Genomic DNA, 18,034 nt, shown 5'->3' with positions numbered 1-18,034 from the left:
CAGGGCAGGCAGCAGGTCCCACAGTGAGCACACTGTGTGTCCTTACAGCATTCCTAGCATGTAAGGTTGCCCTTGTTCATGCTTACACTGTCTCTTACAGAGACCCAGTAAGGGGTTGATTATGCCTCCCCTCAGATTCTAGGGGAGAAATTCGAATACTGTAAAGACATTTTTTTCTCCTTTCCTCAGGTTGTGTGTGTCCCCCTGTGGATTCTCATGTCCTTTCTGTGCCTGGTGGTTCTCTATTATATTGTGTGGTCTGTCCTGTTCCTGCGATCCATGGATGTGATTGCAGAACAGCGAAGAACACACATAACAATGGCACTAAGCTGGATGACCATTGTCGTTCCCCTCCTTACATTTGAGGTAAGCTTTCAATAGCATAACTTCTGAGGCCATGAAGGCCACCCTTTCCTACAACAGCATCCTGCATAATTATAAGGGCAGTCCGCTCTCCCTGGAAATCACCATGAGCTAACTCTTGGAGAGCATGCCAAGAGAGAATGACAGTAAAATTAGAATGTTGTTTCTTTGGGAAGGGCTGGGGACTGGCAGTGAGAAATGTACCTTTCTTGGTATGATGCATCTGTATGTATCAATTTTTCTACTTCTAGAAAGAAAGTTGGATGTTGTTGTTCATATATGAGTTTTGTGGAAAGTTATAGGATGGGCACTGCTGACTCCTCAAAACCAACACTAGGAGGAGTTCCCCATAATAATCCTGGTGTTGGATACTTTGCAGGTGGATGGATTTTGCTTCCCCCAAAGTAGAGGGTTTCTATGGTCCCCTGTGGAACTTCCTTCCCCATCATGAGACCTTGTGAGGGAAGAGCTCTCTGGCTTCAGATATTGTCCATTTTCAGATGCTGTATCCAAGAACCTCAATTGTTTCTCTTTCCTTAGATCCTGCTGGTTCACAAACTGGATGGCCACAATGCATTCTCCTGTATCCCAATATTTGTCCCCCTTTGGCTTTCCTTGATCACTCTGATGGCAACCACATTTGGACAGAAGGGAGGAAACCACTGTATGTACTCAACGTTTCAGAAATCCTTGACATGTGTGTTTGTTTGCAGCCCTGCTCTATGAAACAGTGAGCCCGAGGGCACCAATTAAGAAGTTTTCATGGGAAATCTAGCACTGAGGAAGGTTTGGAATCTTCCAAGGGAAGGGTGTGCTGTCAATCTTGTTTCCCCTGCCCTGCACCATGGCGTCCCTAGCAGTACACTACAGTTTGAGGTAAGACTGACCCTAGCAGGTAGCCTGTCTGGGCCCCATCCCATCCACTACAACATTATAATCAAGGTACCTCCTTCTCAGGGTGTCCTGAGGATTAGATGAAAATCCATATGCCCATCAAATCCCAGGAGTCCTCCTAGATTCTTTTTCCTCCTCACTTTTCCCAGTGTCATTCCTGACGTCACTAGGTCTTTTCAGTGTTGCCCCGCTTGCTTTCTCTTCCTCTTCACCTGTATGCTGTGATACCCAGGATTGAAGTGATCTATGAAGAGGGTCCCTTCCTCACTAGACTGTGAGCTCCTTTGCGTGTAGCCCCTGAACATGCCCTTCTGGAATCCAATGAGGGAAGGTGTGCCGCAGGAGAGCCAGCACTGCTCTGATGGTCCTGTGGTACAGAGTCAGGAAGAGTGGGCCTCAGAGAAGTAGCTTTGAGGTGGCGCCATGAGCTCAGGCTGCCTCTTAGCCTAGACCAAGATGTGCCTGCTCTCCTCCTCCTGGATTACAGAGGATGACAAAAATGCTTTCATGGATACCACTCTTTGCCATACATGAATTTATCCTGGGTGGGGAAGATTAGAGGTTGTCTACAAAGTCTAGACTCCACAGCTACTTGAGACTCACTAGAGCAAGTACTCAAACTACAGCACCCATCAGAATCCCTGGGAGAGCCTGTGCAAGCAGACTGTTCCACCTTCCAATTCTGATTCATGAGTTCTGGGCTGGGCCAAGATTGTATCCCCAACAAGACCCCAGGGACACCATCACGCTGGTCTGGGAGCCCCACTTGGAGAACCATGGAGCTCAGATATTACTTCTTGTTTTTAGTCTTCATTTTTAAGACATCAGGATAAAACTTCTCATTCAGGATGGAAAAGTAACTTGATATTCAGTGCAGGCTAGTATTTGAAAAAGTACATTCTTCTTTTTCAGGGTGGTTTGGTATTCGCAAGGATTTCTGTCAGTTTCTTCTTGAAATCTTCCCATTTTTGAGAGAATACGGAAACATTTCCTATGACCTTCATCATGAAGATAATGAGGAAACAGAGGAAACCCCAGTTCCAGAACCTCCTAAAATTGCTCCTCTGTTTCGAAAGAAGACCAGGGTAGTTATCACCCAGAGCCCTGGGAAGTACATCCTTCCACCTCCCAAATTAAACATTGAAATGCCAGATTAGACACCACTTCCTGGGGCAGAATGCAAGTGCACCGGGATGCATACACCCTTCTACCTTTGTTTACCCCCTAGAACCAGAACTGGAGTTGGGCTCCAGGTACTTCCATCTCATGCCTTGTTTGCACTCAATGCCTGCCAGTGACTCACCACAATGGGTCACACAGGTGGCAGGTAACTGGAACATGTGGTGTGGTTTGGGGTGTGCCAACAGATGTGGATGCAATGGAGGGAGCTTGTGTGAGATGGGGAGATCAAGCTGGTTCAGACCCATTGGTGATGGCTGATTAGGCCAGAGAAGTAACATCTACAGAACTGGTTTTCAAAGTGCTAAAATTCATATCAAAAGTGTTATTTGAAAATGCCTCTTTAAACCTAGCCAGCCTTGCCACTTAGCTCAGATTCTCCTGTTGTGGCGTAGTCAGTAGGAACTGTAAATAGGCCTCTCTGGCACCATGTGTGTATCCACACAATTGTTACTGTTCATGTTCCTGCTGTGGAAGTAGTTTCTCTTTGGGCATGCTGACAGCACTTTTTAATGGCCCTGTTGGGGAGCCCTTTCTAATGGAGTGACTCCATGCTTGTATAGTAATTATACGAATATTTTAACATTGCAATATACCATGTTAAATCCTAGTTCTGTACAGTATATTCTGTTAAAGTATTTTTTTACAAGATTGTACTGGAGACATACATGTTCTGGTGCCGAAGTAGAAGTCAGTGGCACACCTGTCCCACCCACTGTGTTGCCACCCCTTAACAGGACATCACCATTTCCCCTTGAATTTCTCCACATACATAGTAGCTTCTACTGCCAGAATAGCCACAATAAGCAAGAAATGGTCTGTGCTTTTCTAACATTCTGGGAATATTGGCTTGCTGGAAAACTATAAAGCACTTGAAACTGGAACACTGGATGAAGTTGCTGAGTCTAGGAACAGCCAGTGGAATTGTGTATCTGAGAAGATCTGAGGCTTTTTGTCTGGCCTCAACAAAAACACTTCTGGCTGGGCCTGTGCTTTTAACTAGAAGGGCAGTTCCTCCAAGAGCTGGTGGAGAACCCATGAGTCAAAGTAGATCCTACAGGTAACAACCTTCTGCCTCTGGGAACAAATAGGCCATTTTTTAAATGGAAGGTAAAGGGAATACTGGCATTCTCATCCAGGAAAAGAGTGGGCATAAAGAGAGGATTTAAGGTGGGCATCTGCTAACTTGTCTAAACCAAGTTCTACTGATGTCCACAACATACTTGACCCCAGCCTGGCCCTGGCCTCCAGCCAGACTGTTCTGTCTGGGGGAAAGGGATGCTTATGGAATGGTGTAGCCTTTCCTGCTTGGTGTGTAACAAATGTAGATTAGTCCACTATTTTTGCTCCCTTTAGCTGTTCAATAAACTGGTTCCTCATTTTCCATGCACACTGTGTGGGTCTTGCTTTAGATATGGTCTGGGGCACTGGAATTGTTCTGAGCTAGAGGGGAAGGAAACTGCTAGCTGCCACAGGTGGCTGTGGCATGTGGGAATGGGTGAACATCCCTGATGAGTCGTCAGGTACAGTGTGAATGCAGTTCTGCAATTGTTACAGCTTAGGGGCCTTACAAAAGTATTCTGGGGTTCCAAGACACTTTTAAAGCTGAAATTGGCTGTTCACTGGTCCCAAGGCATTGCCTGGTCACATCAGCAGCTGAGTATTGCTTATGAAGAAATAAAATAGTCTGTGATCTCTGTATAGCTCACCCTAGCTGCCTGTACAGTTTAATGGACATTTAAATCAGGTGGCATTTCAGTCCATGCTTTTCAGCAACTGACAAGGAAGTCCACCATTTGCTGGTGACAGATTATTTCCTGCAGGAGCCAAAGGCCACAGATGTATCATTTTGAAAGCTCATTAGATTTCAGACTTGCTGTTAGACAAAACACCCTTTTTGGTAACCACAGTAGCTATGATTTAAGTGTCCGGTACCTTGCTACTAATGTACATCCTGTTGAATCCTAAGGACTCCATGAAGCAGGTGCAACTACTATTATCCCCATGAGTAAATGTAGCCTCAGAGAGGTCAAGTAACAGGACCAGAGTCATGCAACTAGGAAACGTCAAAGCTGAGATGCCCGTGTTCCCTAGTCAACAGTATCTCTACGACACCCCTCTTTCTGTTTGCATACTGCATGTTCATACTGTGCCTGAAGACTCATTAGAGATGTTCACTTACCCCCCACATGCCTCTGTTCTCCAGCCAATGGTAGAATTTCCATGATACCTCTTTTTCCTTCTGCATGCTGCATATCAGACTGTACCCCAAGACTCATTAAGGATGGTCACTCACCCCCGCATCCCTTAGCCACCTGTGGCACCTAGTGGTTTCCTTTGAGGAAAAGGAAGAGATAACTGTGGGAGAGAAGAGAGGGCAAAGCCCTCTAAATCCTGGGCACAATCTGACTCAGAGCTCGGTTGGGGGGGCAGTGAAGTCCTCTTGGTGGTCTCCACCTGGACTCAGCAAGACCTGGGCCCATGCCCTCTGCTATCTGAGTCTGTATCCCTCAGACCAAGGCTTTGACTCCCCCAGATTTCCCCAGGCATGTGGAAGCAGGGGGAATTGCTCAGCCTGAGAGCTCCATCCAGGGTCCCGTAGAGCTGACAGTAACACCGGGAGTTGAATTCTGTAGTGCCCTCTGTTCTGAGGCGTGTGGACTCCTCAGTCCTCATTCAGGAGGGTCCCCACAACCCTTGCGAGATCTCTGCAGTACCAGTATAGATGCCAGGGGGGGCTCTGAAGTGCCCAGGATGTGGGGGAGGGGCAGAGAAGAAGCCCCCCCTTCTCATCGTGTTTCTTCACCAGCTCAGCTGACACTTGAGAAACTGTTTTAAAGCTTAGTTATTACCAAAGACGCTGAGCAGTGGCAGGGATTCGGGGAGGTCCTGTGAGTTTGCAGTTATCTGTCTACCTTTGCCTTGTAGAGGGCAGGGATTTTCACTTTTTGATCCTCATTCATAGGACATTTTACATCTCTACCTAGTATATGTGTGCATTATTTATATATAACATAAATGTAGATTAGATGTACTTATATACCCATATATGTATATGCCATGTACATAAATATTTAGGCATGCTTGTTCATGTCATATGGATTTATATATAATATACTGTTATTTTATTTAAGAATACCTACTCTTACTCTGCATGATTCACTCTGATACTTCTTCTAGTCTATTCTTTATAGTCTATTAGAATAATAATTTTTGAAAGGCCAGTCACCCATTAAGATTGTTTCACGAGGCTGTTAGCACAGACTCTGAGTCACATGCCTCAAACATCCCATCTTTCCTACTTTCTAGATATTGCCCCAGGGCTACTGACATGTGTGGTCTGAAGGCCTCAGATTTGTGCGGTAAAGTAGGGACAGAAGTTTAAAATCTTCTGCCCATCCTGTCATCCACATCATGTAGCCCCTCCAAACTTGCCTTCTCCCCCATGTCCCCACCCCATAGCTCACCACAGCCTTCAGCCTCCTCCAGGGCTTTTTATGTTTTGTTGTTTGGATTTTGTTCATATTGTGTGTGTGTTTTTAAGACGTCTTTTCTAGAGCACTTTTAGGTGCACAGAAAAATAGAAAACAGTACAGAGATTTCCCAGCAACCCCTTGCCACCACCCATGCTTAGCTTCATCCATTATCAATGTCCCCCACAAGAGTGGTACTTTTGTAACAACAGATGAGCCTACATTGATATATCACCTTCACCCAAAGTCAATAGTTTACATTAGGGTTCACTCTTGGTGTACATTCTGTGAGTTTGGACAAATATATAATGGCATATATCCATTATTATAGTGTGGTACAGAGGACTTTCACTGTCCTAAAAATCCTCTGTGCTCTGTCTATTCATTCTTCCTCCCACAGTCCCTGGCAACCACTGATATTTTTACTGTCTCCATAATATTGCCTTTACAGAATGTTATATAGTTGGAATCATACAGTATGTATGATTATCTTTTTTCAGATTATCTTTTTTCACTTAGTAATATGCATTTAAGATTTTTCCATGTCCTCTCACAGCTTGATAGCTTATTTCTTTTAGTGCTGAGTAATATTCCCTTATCTGGATTGCTACAGTTTATTTATCCATTCACCTACTGAAGGACATCTTGGTTGCTTCTGTTTTGTCAATTATTATAGAAAGTCTCAAACATGTAAACAGTAGAGAATAATGTTATAAACCCCATATACCTGAAACCCAGCATCAAAAATCTTCCATACATTGCCAATCTGGTTCCAGATCTCAGATATCATACTGTAAAACATCTACAAAACGTCGTACCATTTCACCTCTAAGTACTTCAGTATGCATTTCTAAACATAAGTACTCCTCTATGAAACATAAAGCCAACATGATTATCATTAAACAAGTTGTTAATATAGTGAAATGTCCACTTATTTTTTCACATTTTTTCTGGTACCTGTATACTTCTTTTAAAGTACAGTTTCTTTGAATCAATTTCAAAATATGTTCTATACATTTTGACTATTCAGGTGCCTTAAGTCTTTCTAAATCTATAGATTCTCTTGTATCACCTCTCTTTTTAGCAAGTGTTGGGTGTGTTTTGGTGAGGTATGCAAAGTAGACAGGCTCTGAATGGCTAACATATGTTTACTTGAACTATATGTACAGCAATTAGATATATAATAATTTGAGTTTAACATCAGTGAATATTGGACTAGCAACCCAAGCCTTCTGCAAAGAAGTAAATGACATTAGGGGCCATTTTAGGCTGATACATAGGGGCCACCTTTGACCTATTTATTTATTTTTTTAAATATGTTTTTATTGATATTAGAGAGAGAGGAAGGGAGAGGGAGAGAGAGAAACTTTGATGAGAGAGAAACATCGACCCGCTGCCTCCTACACACCCCCTACCGGGGTTTGAGCCTGCAACCTGGGCATGTGCCCTGACCAGGAATCTAACTGGAGACCTCTTCATACACAGAATGATGCTCAACCAACTGAGCCACAGTGGCCAGGGCTTTTTGACATATTTATATAACAGTCAATACTACCTTAGATACAACAACAAAAAATTCATTAATGAAAACAAAAGTGATAAATTGGACTTCATCAAATTCAAAACCTCTTTTCTTTAAAATATAGTATTAAAAGGTAAAAAGATGAGCCACACACTGGGAGAATATATTTTCAAATCACATATCTGATAAAAAGTCTTGTATCAAGTATATACAAAGAATTCTCAAATCTCCATAAAAGAAAATCAAACAAATCAATAAAATGGGCAAAGATCTGTATATACACTTTCCCAAATAGATGTATGGATAACAATCATAGAACTAGAAACTCAATAGCATTAGCCATTATGGAAATGCAAATAAAAACCACAGTGAAATACCACTACACACCTATTAGAATGGTTAAAATTGAGTGACCATACCAAATGCTGCTAGGATGTAGATCATGGAAACTCTTATACCCTAATGGTGAAAGTACACCACTTTCTAAAACAGGGAGTTTCTTAAATATTTAGATATGCACCTACCATATGATGCAGCCATATCACTACTATTCATATAAAATTTTTAAATGCAAATAAATTTCTCATGCCATAAAACAAATCTGTGGTTTATTGGGAATGGAAATAGAGAGAGGAAGAAAGAAGGAGGAGATACAAAGTTCTATGAGGAAAGTCATGGAGATGATGGTTATGCTCACGATCTTGATGGTGGTGGTGGTTTTGCTAGTGTATACATATGTGAAAACTTATCAATTTGTACATTTTGGGAAGCTTGCTGTATACCAATTATACTTCAATAAAGCTGTTTTTTAAATTGTATTCTCTACAAGGAAAAAAATAGCTTTTGAAAAGAATAAAGATAAAGGATTTGGGGAGAAGAGTAGTTTTTCACTGGAAATATATAGCTAGCTGGAGTATAGTGGTGATAAAAATGAAGACTGGCTTTAATTCAGTTCTATTACTGTTTTAAAATTCTCTGTAAAGATTCAAATGCCACTTCTAGGACAATGGAGTAAATGTGCATTCTCCTATTTCTCCTGTTAAGTAGAACTAAATACTCAGGATATAATATATAAAACAAATACAAGAAAGCTCTGAGCAGTGTAGAGAAGAAGGCAGGGACCTTGGATGCAAGGAATGACAATGGTGAATTTGTTCCCTGGGTTTTACTTTTATGTCTCATATATCCCGGTCTCATATGTCCCAGATGTGTACCTGAAGAAACTGGCAACATGGCAATGCCAATAGGCATAGACAAAACAACAAAAGCAAAAAAAAAAAATCCACTCTAACAAAAGTCTGCTGTTTCTGGCCAAAGGACTAGGAAAGGGATTACCTAACAAGATAGAAAACTTATAGACAACAGCTGCTCTACTCCCACGAAATACTACCAGAAACATCTGTGGACTACTCTCACTCATGCCAGCAAACACTAAGTAGGTAGCCTAATTTACACCCTCACCAGGCTATACCAAGGTGTTCCAATTGTACCACCACCACTACTGCCACTACCAGAATGGTGTCAGAGAAGACTGAGTAAGGAGCTAGGAGTTCATCCTCACAACATGGTAACATGGTCCCCCTCATCCCATGAAGTCTGTGGAGATAATTTTGCATGTTGGTAGCCTGAGCTGCTACCCACAGGTAACAAGTCACCACCTCCTCTCCACAGTGGAGATGGTGTCAGAAGAGGCCTAGTGGAAAGTGAGAACTTTCACCACTTCCCAGCAATAATGAAGAAAATCAATGACTCCCAGGAAGATAGGTATCAGTGGAAGCCTAGTATGGAACCAGAACTCCCACCTCTATCCAACAGTAATGAATACCACCACCCTTGGATGTCAATGGAGGCTGAGGGAGGAATGTACTCTTCCACTCCCTACCTGTCAGTGATGACGTGATGCTCCCATTCTCCTTTTGGAGTACAAGATCCAAAATGTCAAACCATGGTCTTATTATGAAGAGAATTCATAACAAGAAACAGAAATATCTCAAACTGAATTTTAAAAATCAAGATGGCAGACATGTTAGAATTTCGGAAAAAGATTCTGGGGATCTGGAAAGGTGGCAGCACTGTGACAAGAAGCAGAACATCCATGCTCCCAGCAACGGATGCAATTTACCACTAAAATACTGAGTAACCAGCTTGGAAAAAACAGATAAATATACCTGAGTGGTCATATTTTGTGTAGGGAGCCCAGAAGAAACATCATAGAGTCTGGTAAGGGGGGGCATAGAAAGGGGGGTCCCTACTGGAGCCTGTGCTGGGTTCTGAAGACCTAGGGTTAGAGGCTGCAAAGCTCCCTTAGGAGTGTGGACTGCCAACCAAAAGCTGGGATCTCAAACCCAGAGGAGAAGAGAAGGAGAACCTGTGCACACAGGGCAGGGGGAGGCCAGAGTAACAGTGTGCCTGCAAAGACGGGACTGTGCTTCCCTCTGAAACAAAGCTTCTATTGGCCGATTCCAGCCCCAAGAGCTGCTGGTGGGGCAGATGAAGACTGCAGCCACCAGAGCTGCCAGTGGGGAGGTTTTGGTCTTCAGCCACCAGAGCAGCTGTTTGGCCTGCTCTTAGCTTTACTGAGATCAGCTATGCAAGGGAGCTGTGGGGGGCTGGCTTTGACACCCATCCTGCATGGTACCAAGATGCAGGGGCAACGGGACCTAATAGGCTGGAGTTTCTGCCTGTGTGCTGCTTTGTGTGTTCTTGAGTTTTTGATGGCCAAATGGGCATCCATCTTCCAGGCTTGCATTGGGGAGACAGACCAGCGAGAGCAGGGATTTGTGTCTGCAGTGTGGGGAGTTTGAAATAAGCACCCCACCCCGTACATCAGCCAACCAGATCTGGGAAAGGAGGAGTGGAGCACACCTACCTCTCCTGCAGACTAGGAGCACCATCCTAACAGGAAAGGGGCTGGTTCAGCTAACTTAAACCCCAGATATTCCCCCACAGGGCACAGTCCTGAGGGGGAGGGGAGAACAGCTCACAGGACGACAATACAAGAATAAATCTCTCAGGAACTATTGTTTGGGAACTTGAATAAAACCTTAAAACACCTTCTGGGGGCTGGGCAGACAAAGTGCTCACTGGAATGTTTTTGAATCCAACCCACTGAGCCCAGGCTGCTGAAATTGCCCATACAGAAAAAGTAGCAGACTGAAGTCAATCTGAAACTGCAGCAGGCCATTGAGTGGGTAACTAGAATTGGAGGATAGGGTAGAGACTGAGGAGCTGGCTTTGAAGCAGAGACTAACTTCCCCACAGTGAGTGCCTGACAGTGAAACCTCTAATTAAAGGGAGAAATATCCCAAGCTACACTAGCTGGTCTGCACCCTAAAGACTCTTCAGAAGACTCTGAAGTAATATCAGGCAACCACAAGTGGGAGGCAAAATAGCTGACAAGTGGAGATGGTCCACAGAGCGTCTCAGATCATCCAACTACCTAAGGACACCAGAGCTAAATCTGGACATCTCCTGTCATTGGCTGATACACAAGTACCTCCCAGGAGAACCAAAATCAGCAAACAAAACAGTGAGCCTCAGACTACATAAGCTGCCCAGATGAAACTGACCTGATTGACTATTTTTTTTTTTTAGAAAAAAAGAAAAGATTTTTTTCTTTTTAAATTATTTTTAAATTTTTAAATTATTTTTTTAATTTCTTTAATTTTGCTTGATTTTTTTTTTTGCTTTACTTTGTTTTCTCTTTTGTTTTATTATCAAGATTTTATTGATATTCTCTGCTTATTGCTGGGACATTGTCATTATAACCAATAAGTTTACCACTTTTCTCTATAGTTTCCTCAATATCTCTTATTGAACTCCCTCTGTGCCCCTGCTTTATCTCTCTCTCTCTTCTCATTCCATTGGCATAACATTTTTTTTCTTTCTTCTTTCTTTCTTTTTCTCCCTTCTGATTTCCTTTCCTTTTGTTTGTTTCTGTTTGTCGTTTTATTGTATTTTATATTTTTTATTTTTCAACACTTTCCCTATTCCTATGCTCTATCCTTAGTTTTTTGCTCACCCTTCTTTCAGAATCTTTTCTCTGGCAATTTTATCTCCCAGTAGCTTCTCTATTTTTAACTTTTTCTTTTATTTTATTATCATTTTTTAATTTTTTGTTACTTATTAGCAGTAATATCCTTTACTCTTTATGTATTTTTCTTTCTCTCTCTCTCTTTTATTTTTATTTTTATTTTTTGCTTTAGCATTGTGTTCTCCCTTCACTCTCCAAATTCTATTTTCACTTGGAATGTTTTCATTGTGATTGTCAGGATATTTTGTAAGATACTGCCTGTTCCCTGGCAGTATGATTGTGTATTGTCTTGCCTTGCCAGCACCTGTACAACAGCTCACCCAACATGTTTGGGCTGAGCCACATAGTTAGCCAACCTCAGAGGAGAGTCCTCCCAAGAACAGGTCAACAACAATATAGATCCAATCACAGCAGGAGAGCCCAAAGAACCAGCAAAAGGGACACCCATAAAAGGGACATACCTAAAGCAAATAGCTCAGAAGTATAAGGCAAATACACCTCTGGGCTCCAATGGTCATACACTACAAAATCCCACCCGACAAGACTGCAAATATATCTAATATACAGTAACAAACACTAAGAGCCACCAAAATGAGGAAAATAACAACTCCCAAACTAAAGAAATGGAAAATCACCAGAAAAAGACCTTGAAGAGATGGAGTTAAGCTAGTTATCAGAAACAGACTTCAGAGTAATGATTATAAAGATGCTCAAGGAACTTAATGGAAAGGTAAAAGAACTTAGTGAAAAGATGAAAAAAAGAGCTAAATGTCATAAATAAGAACCAGTGTATACCAAGAATACACTGGAAGGAATAAAAAGCAGGCTCAATAAAGCAGAGGATAGAATAAGGGACTTAGAAGATAAGGTAGAAAAAAACACTCAATCAGAGCAGCAAAAAGAAAAGAAAAAGGATGAGGACACCCATAAAAGGGACATACAACATTCACATCATAAGGTACCACAGGGGGAGGAAAGAGAGCAAGGGATAGAGAACTTGGTGGAGGAAATAATGATAGAAAATGTCCCTATGCTTGCAAGGGAGAAAGCCACACAAGTTCCGGAAGCACAGAGGGTTCCAAACAAGAGCTATCGAAGGAGACCCACTCCAAAACACATCATAATTAAAATGGCAAATGTTCAGGACAAAGAGAGAATATTAAGGGCTGCAAAAAAGAGACAAGCAGTGACCTACAAGGGAACCCCATAAGGCTGACAGCTGATTTCTCAGCAAAAACACTTCAGGCAAGAAGGGAGCAGCATTAAATTTTCAAAGTAAGCCCAGCTGGGCATGGTTCAGCTGTTGAGCATCGACCTTGGATACAGGAAATCTCAGTTTGATTCCCGGTCAGGGCACATGCCTAGGGTGTGGGCTCAATCCCTGGTTGAGGGAATGCAGGAGGCAGCTGATGAATGACAACCCTCTCATCACTGATGTTTCTCTCTCTCTCTCTCTCTCTCTCTCTCTCTCTCTCTCTCTCTCTCCCCCTTTCTATCTCTGAAATCAATAAAAATATATATTTTTTAAAAAGTTCTAAATGTAATGAAAAGCAAGAACATGAAACAAGACTGCTTTATCCAGCAAGGCTATCATTTAAAATGGAGGGTGAAATAAAGAGCTTCCCAGACAAAATAAGGTTAAAGGAGTTCAGAACCACCCAACCAGCACTGCAAGAAATGCTAAAAAGACTGCTTTAAGAAAAAGAAGAAATATTGAGAGAAAGCTACATGAGAATAAAGGGGGAAAATGGCATTAAATAAGTATCTTTCAATAGTCACCTTAAATATAAATGGAATAAATCATCTAATCAAGACATAAGGTGGCTGACAGGGTAAGAAAACAGGACTCAAATATATGCTGTCTACAAGAGACCCACCTGAGAGCAAAAGATTCACAGAGGCTAAAAGTGACAGGAAGGAAAAAAATATTCCATGCAAATGGAAAGAAAAGAAAATCCGGAAGAGCAATACTTATTTGTGATGAAATAGACTTCAAAATAAAGACCATAACAACAGACAAGGAAGATCACTATGTAATACTAAGGGGATCAATCCAACAAGAAGAAATAACCCTTATAAATATATATGCACACAATATAGGAGCACCAAAATATATAAAAAATTTCTTGGTGGATTTAAGTGGGACATCGACAGCAACACAATTACAGTGGGGTAATTTAACACCTCACTTTCAGCATTGGACAGATCATCAAGACAAAAAATCAACAAGGAAACACAGATCTTAAATGACAAACTAGACGTAATGGATTTAATTGATAATTACAGAACATTTCATCTCAAAGCAGCAGAATACACATTTTTCTGAACTGCACATGGAACATTCTCAAAAATAGACCACAAGACAGGGCACAAGGCAAGTCTACAAATTCAAGAAGATTGAAATCATACAAAACGTCTTCTCAAATCACAATACCATAAAACTAGAAATTAACCGCTATAAAAAAACTCAAAAATATTCAAACACATGGATGCTAAACAGCATGTTGTTAAACAATGAATGGGTTACCAAGGAGATCAAGGAAGAAATCAAACACATCTTGGAAAAAAACAAAAATGAACAGACAGCAACCCAAAATCTATGGGACACAGCAAAAACAGTCCTGAGAGGAAAGTTCATAGCAGTACAGGCATAACTCAAGAAAAAAGAAAAAGTTCTACTGAAGCATGTAACACAACAACTAAAAGAACTAGAATGAGAACAGCAAGAAAAGGCCGAAGGAAGTAGAAGGAAGGAAATATTAAAGATCAGAGCAAAAATTAATGACATAGAGACTAAAAAAAATAGAAAAAAATCAATGAAACCAAGAGCAGGTTCTTTGAAAAGATAAATAAGATTGATGCACCTTTAGCTAGACTCACCAAGAAACAAAGAGAGAGGGCCTAAATAAAAAAAATCAGAAATGAAAGAGGTGCTATAACAACTGACCCAACAGAAATACAAAAAATTGTAAGAAAATACTATGAGCAACTATATAACAATAAACTGGACAACATGGGTGATATGGACAGATTCCTAAAAGCATTCCATTTTCCAAAGTTGAATCAAGAAGAGACAGAAAACCTGAATAGGCCGATAACAACTAATAAAATTGAAGCAGTGATTAAAAATCTCCCAGCGAACAAAGGTTCTTGACCAGATGGATATACAAGTGAGATTTATCAAATATTCAAAGAAGAATTAACACCTATTCTCCTCAAATTATTCCAGAAAATCAAGGGGGAAAACTCCCAAACTCTATTAATGAGGCCAGCAGCATCCTAATCTCAACACCAGATAAAGACAATACAAAGGAAGAAAATTACAGACCAATATCCCCAATGAACATAGATGCTAAAATCCTCAACAAAATACTAGCAAACCAGTTACAGCATTACATTAAAAAGATCATGCCCCATGACCAAATGGGATTTACTCTGGGGATGCAAGGCTGGTGTAATATGTGCAAATCAATAAATGTGATACATCACATACAAAATGAAGGACAAAAATCCTATGATCATATCAATAGAGGCAGAAAAATCATTTGACAAAACCCAGCACCCATTTTTTATAAAACTCTCAGCAGAATGAAAATAAAGGTATAATACCTCAATATAATAAAGGCCATATATCACAAACCTACAGCCAACACCATACTCAATGGTCAAAATCTAAAACCATTTCCCTTAAAAACAGGCACAACACAGGGATACCTGCTTTTACCACTCTTATTCAACATAGTATTGGAAGTCCTTGCCACAGTCATCAGACAGGAAGAAAACATAAAAGGTACCTAAATTGGAAAGAGGGAAGTAAAACTGTCATTATTTGAAGATGACATGATATTGTACATAGAAAACCCTAAAGTCTCCATCAAAGTACTACTAGATTTTATAAATGAATTCAGCAAGGTAGCTGGATACACAATTAACATCCAGAAATCAATGGCATTTTTATACACCAACAATAAATTTTCAGAAAGAGAAACTAAAAAAACAATACCATTTACCATTGCAACTGAAAAATTACCTAAGAATAAACTTAACCAAGGATGTAAAAGACCTGTACTCATAAATCTATAGGACACTGAAAAAAGAAAGAGAGGAAGATATAAAGGATTGGAAGAATATACCATGTTCATGGATTGGAAGAATTAATATCATTAAAATATCTATACTACCAAATGGAATTTATAAAGTCAATGCAATTCCTAATAAAATACCAACAGCATATTTCAGAGGGCTAAAACAAATATTCCAAAAATTTATATGGAAACAATAAGACCCTGAATAGCTGCAGCCATCTTGAGAAAGAAGAACAGAGTGACAGGGATGACTTTACCAGATATCAAACTGTACTGCAAAGCCATTGTAATCAATACAACCTTGTATTGGTACAAAAACAGACATATAGAACAAGGGAACAGAACAGAGACTCTGGAAATAGACCTATGCAATTATGGTCAGTTAATCTTTCACTAAGGAGGCAAGATCATACAATGGAATAAAGAGAGTCTCTTCAAGAAATAGTGCTGGGAAAGTTGGACAGCTACATGCAAAAAAATGAAACTAGACACCAACTTACACCATACACTAAAATGAACTCAAAATGGATAAAAGACTTAAATTTAAGTCACAAAACCATAAAAATCCTGGAAGAAAACATAGGCAGAAAAGTCACAGACATCTTACATAGTGGAATTTTCACTGATACATCGCCTAGGGCAAGAGTAACAAAGGAAAAAACAAACAAATGGGACTACGTCAGCAAAAGAAATTAGACTCAAAATACAAAGGAACCCCACAGTATGGGAGAACATATTTGCCAAAGGTGTATCTGATAACCGGCTAATTTCCAAAGTGTACAAAGAACACATACACCTCAACAAGAGGAAGACATACATTCCAATTAATAAATGGGCAAAGGACCTTAATAGACACTTCTCCAAAGAGGATATACAGATGGCTAAGAGATGTATGAAAAAATGCTCAACATCATCAGATAGATGCAAATTAAAACCACAATTAGGTATCACTTCACACCTGTCAGAATGGATACCATCAACAAATGAGCAAATGACTTGTGCTGGCAAGGATATGGAGAAAGGGGAACCCTGGTACACTGCTAATGGGAATGCAGACTGGTCCAGCCACTCTGGAAAATATTATGGAGATTCCTAAAAAAATTAAAAATGGAACTGCCTTTTGACCCAGTGATCTCACTTCTAGGAATATATCCTAAGAATCCTGAAATGCTAATCAGAAAGAATATATGCACCACTTTGTTCATAGCAGCGCAATTTACAATAGCCAAGATATGGAAACATCCCAAGTTCCCATCAGTAGATGAGTGGTTGAAAAAGCTGTGGGACAGTTACACCATGGAATACTACGCAGCTGTAAAGAAGAAGGTTCTCATGCCCTTTAGGACAGTATGGATGGACCTGGAAAATATTATGCTAAGCGAAACAAGCCAGGAAGAGAAACATCGCATGATCTCACTTATATGTGGACTCTAAAGAGCTTAATAAACTGATGGAAAAAATAGGTTCAGTGACATGGAAACATGGATCAGACTGAAGAATCTCAGAGGGAGGGTGGGTGTGTGGGGGAGATAGATAAACCGAAGAATTTATGTGTATATATGCATAACCCAAGGACACAGACAATGGTGTGGTGAAGGACTGGGGAGGCGAGTGGGGCAGGATGGAATGGGTCAATTGGGTGAAAAAGTGACATCTGTAATATTTTAAACAATAAAAAAATTCTGAAAGTTATTATTAAAATGCCTCTATTGAGTCACCTTGAAGCAAGTGAAAACAATAGAAATTCTCAGGAAAGAAATATAGAAAGAAGATAACAGATATTGTGAACTTTACTTTTTTGAGTGTTGGATATTTTTGTGTTTTGATACAAAATATTCTTGTGCTTTGTCCCAGGAATAGTTAAGTTACTTGGAAACAGTAAAGTCCTTTCAAGTCTTTTTTTTTTTTTTAATTTGTTGCGTGAGCCTGGCTGGGCATGGCTCAGCAGTTGAGCATCGACCTAGGATCCAGGCGATCGGGGTTCGATTCCCGGTCAGGGCACATGCCGGGGTTATGGGCTCAATCCCCAGCAGGGGCTGTGCAGGAGGCAGCTGATCAATGACTCTCATCATTGGTGTTTCTATCTCTCTCTCTCCCTCTCCTTTCCTCTCTCTGAAGTCAATAAAGATATATTTTAAGAAAAAATTGTTAGGTGAGGTTAGAGCTGTGTTTAGTCTACGCTTGTAATGCCTCATTACTGAAGCAAACTCTTGTGTTTTTATCAGTGATGTCCCAAGATTTATGTGGTTTTCCTCTCTGAATAATGGGAACTGGAACTATTCATATTCCCTTCTGAGCTCCTCTCCATTTTTCTTTCCTGCAATAAGTAGTCATCTTTGCCTCCCTGTACACCCAGTTCCATCTCCTCAACTCAGAAAGACAGCCAGGTACCACACAGTAAGCTAAGGCAGTTGAAGGGCCCATTTCCTAGATTTTCCATTTCTCTAAGATTCCTTTTCTTTGTTTCAAGAGGTACAGTAAATTG

At 40.6% G+C, this 18,034-nt stretch overlaps 1 protein-coding gene across 1 annotated transcript in view; it reads left to right on the top strand.

Moving 5' to 3' along the window:
- Positions 1-3,825, top strand: part of TMEM185A (transmembrane protein 185A) — a 35,085-nt gene extending 31,260 nt beyond the window's left edge. The window contains exons 5-7 of the mRNA XM_081126117.1: positions 190-366; positions 904-1,027; positions 2,170-3,825. Coding sequence (XP_080982243.1) covers positions 190-366; positions 904-1,027; positions 2,170-2,414 — 546 coding nt within the window. The 3' untranslated portion in view covers positions 2,415-3,825. The remainder of the gene's footprint in view (positions 1-189; positions 367-903; positions 1,028-2,169) is intronic.
- Positions 3,826-18,034: the final 14,209 nt, after the last annotated feature.

The sequence above is a fragment of the Miniopterus schreibersii genome (genome assembly GCF_964146895.1).
Source record: "Miniopterus schreibersii genome assembly, chromosome: X".
Taxonomy (NCBI): domain Eukaryota; kingdom Metazoa; phylum Chordata; class Mammalia; order Chiroptera; family Miniopteridae; genus Miniopterus; species Miniopterus schreibersii.
This window is presented reverse-complemented; position numbering and strand designations above follow the sequence as displayed.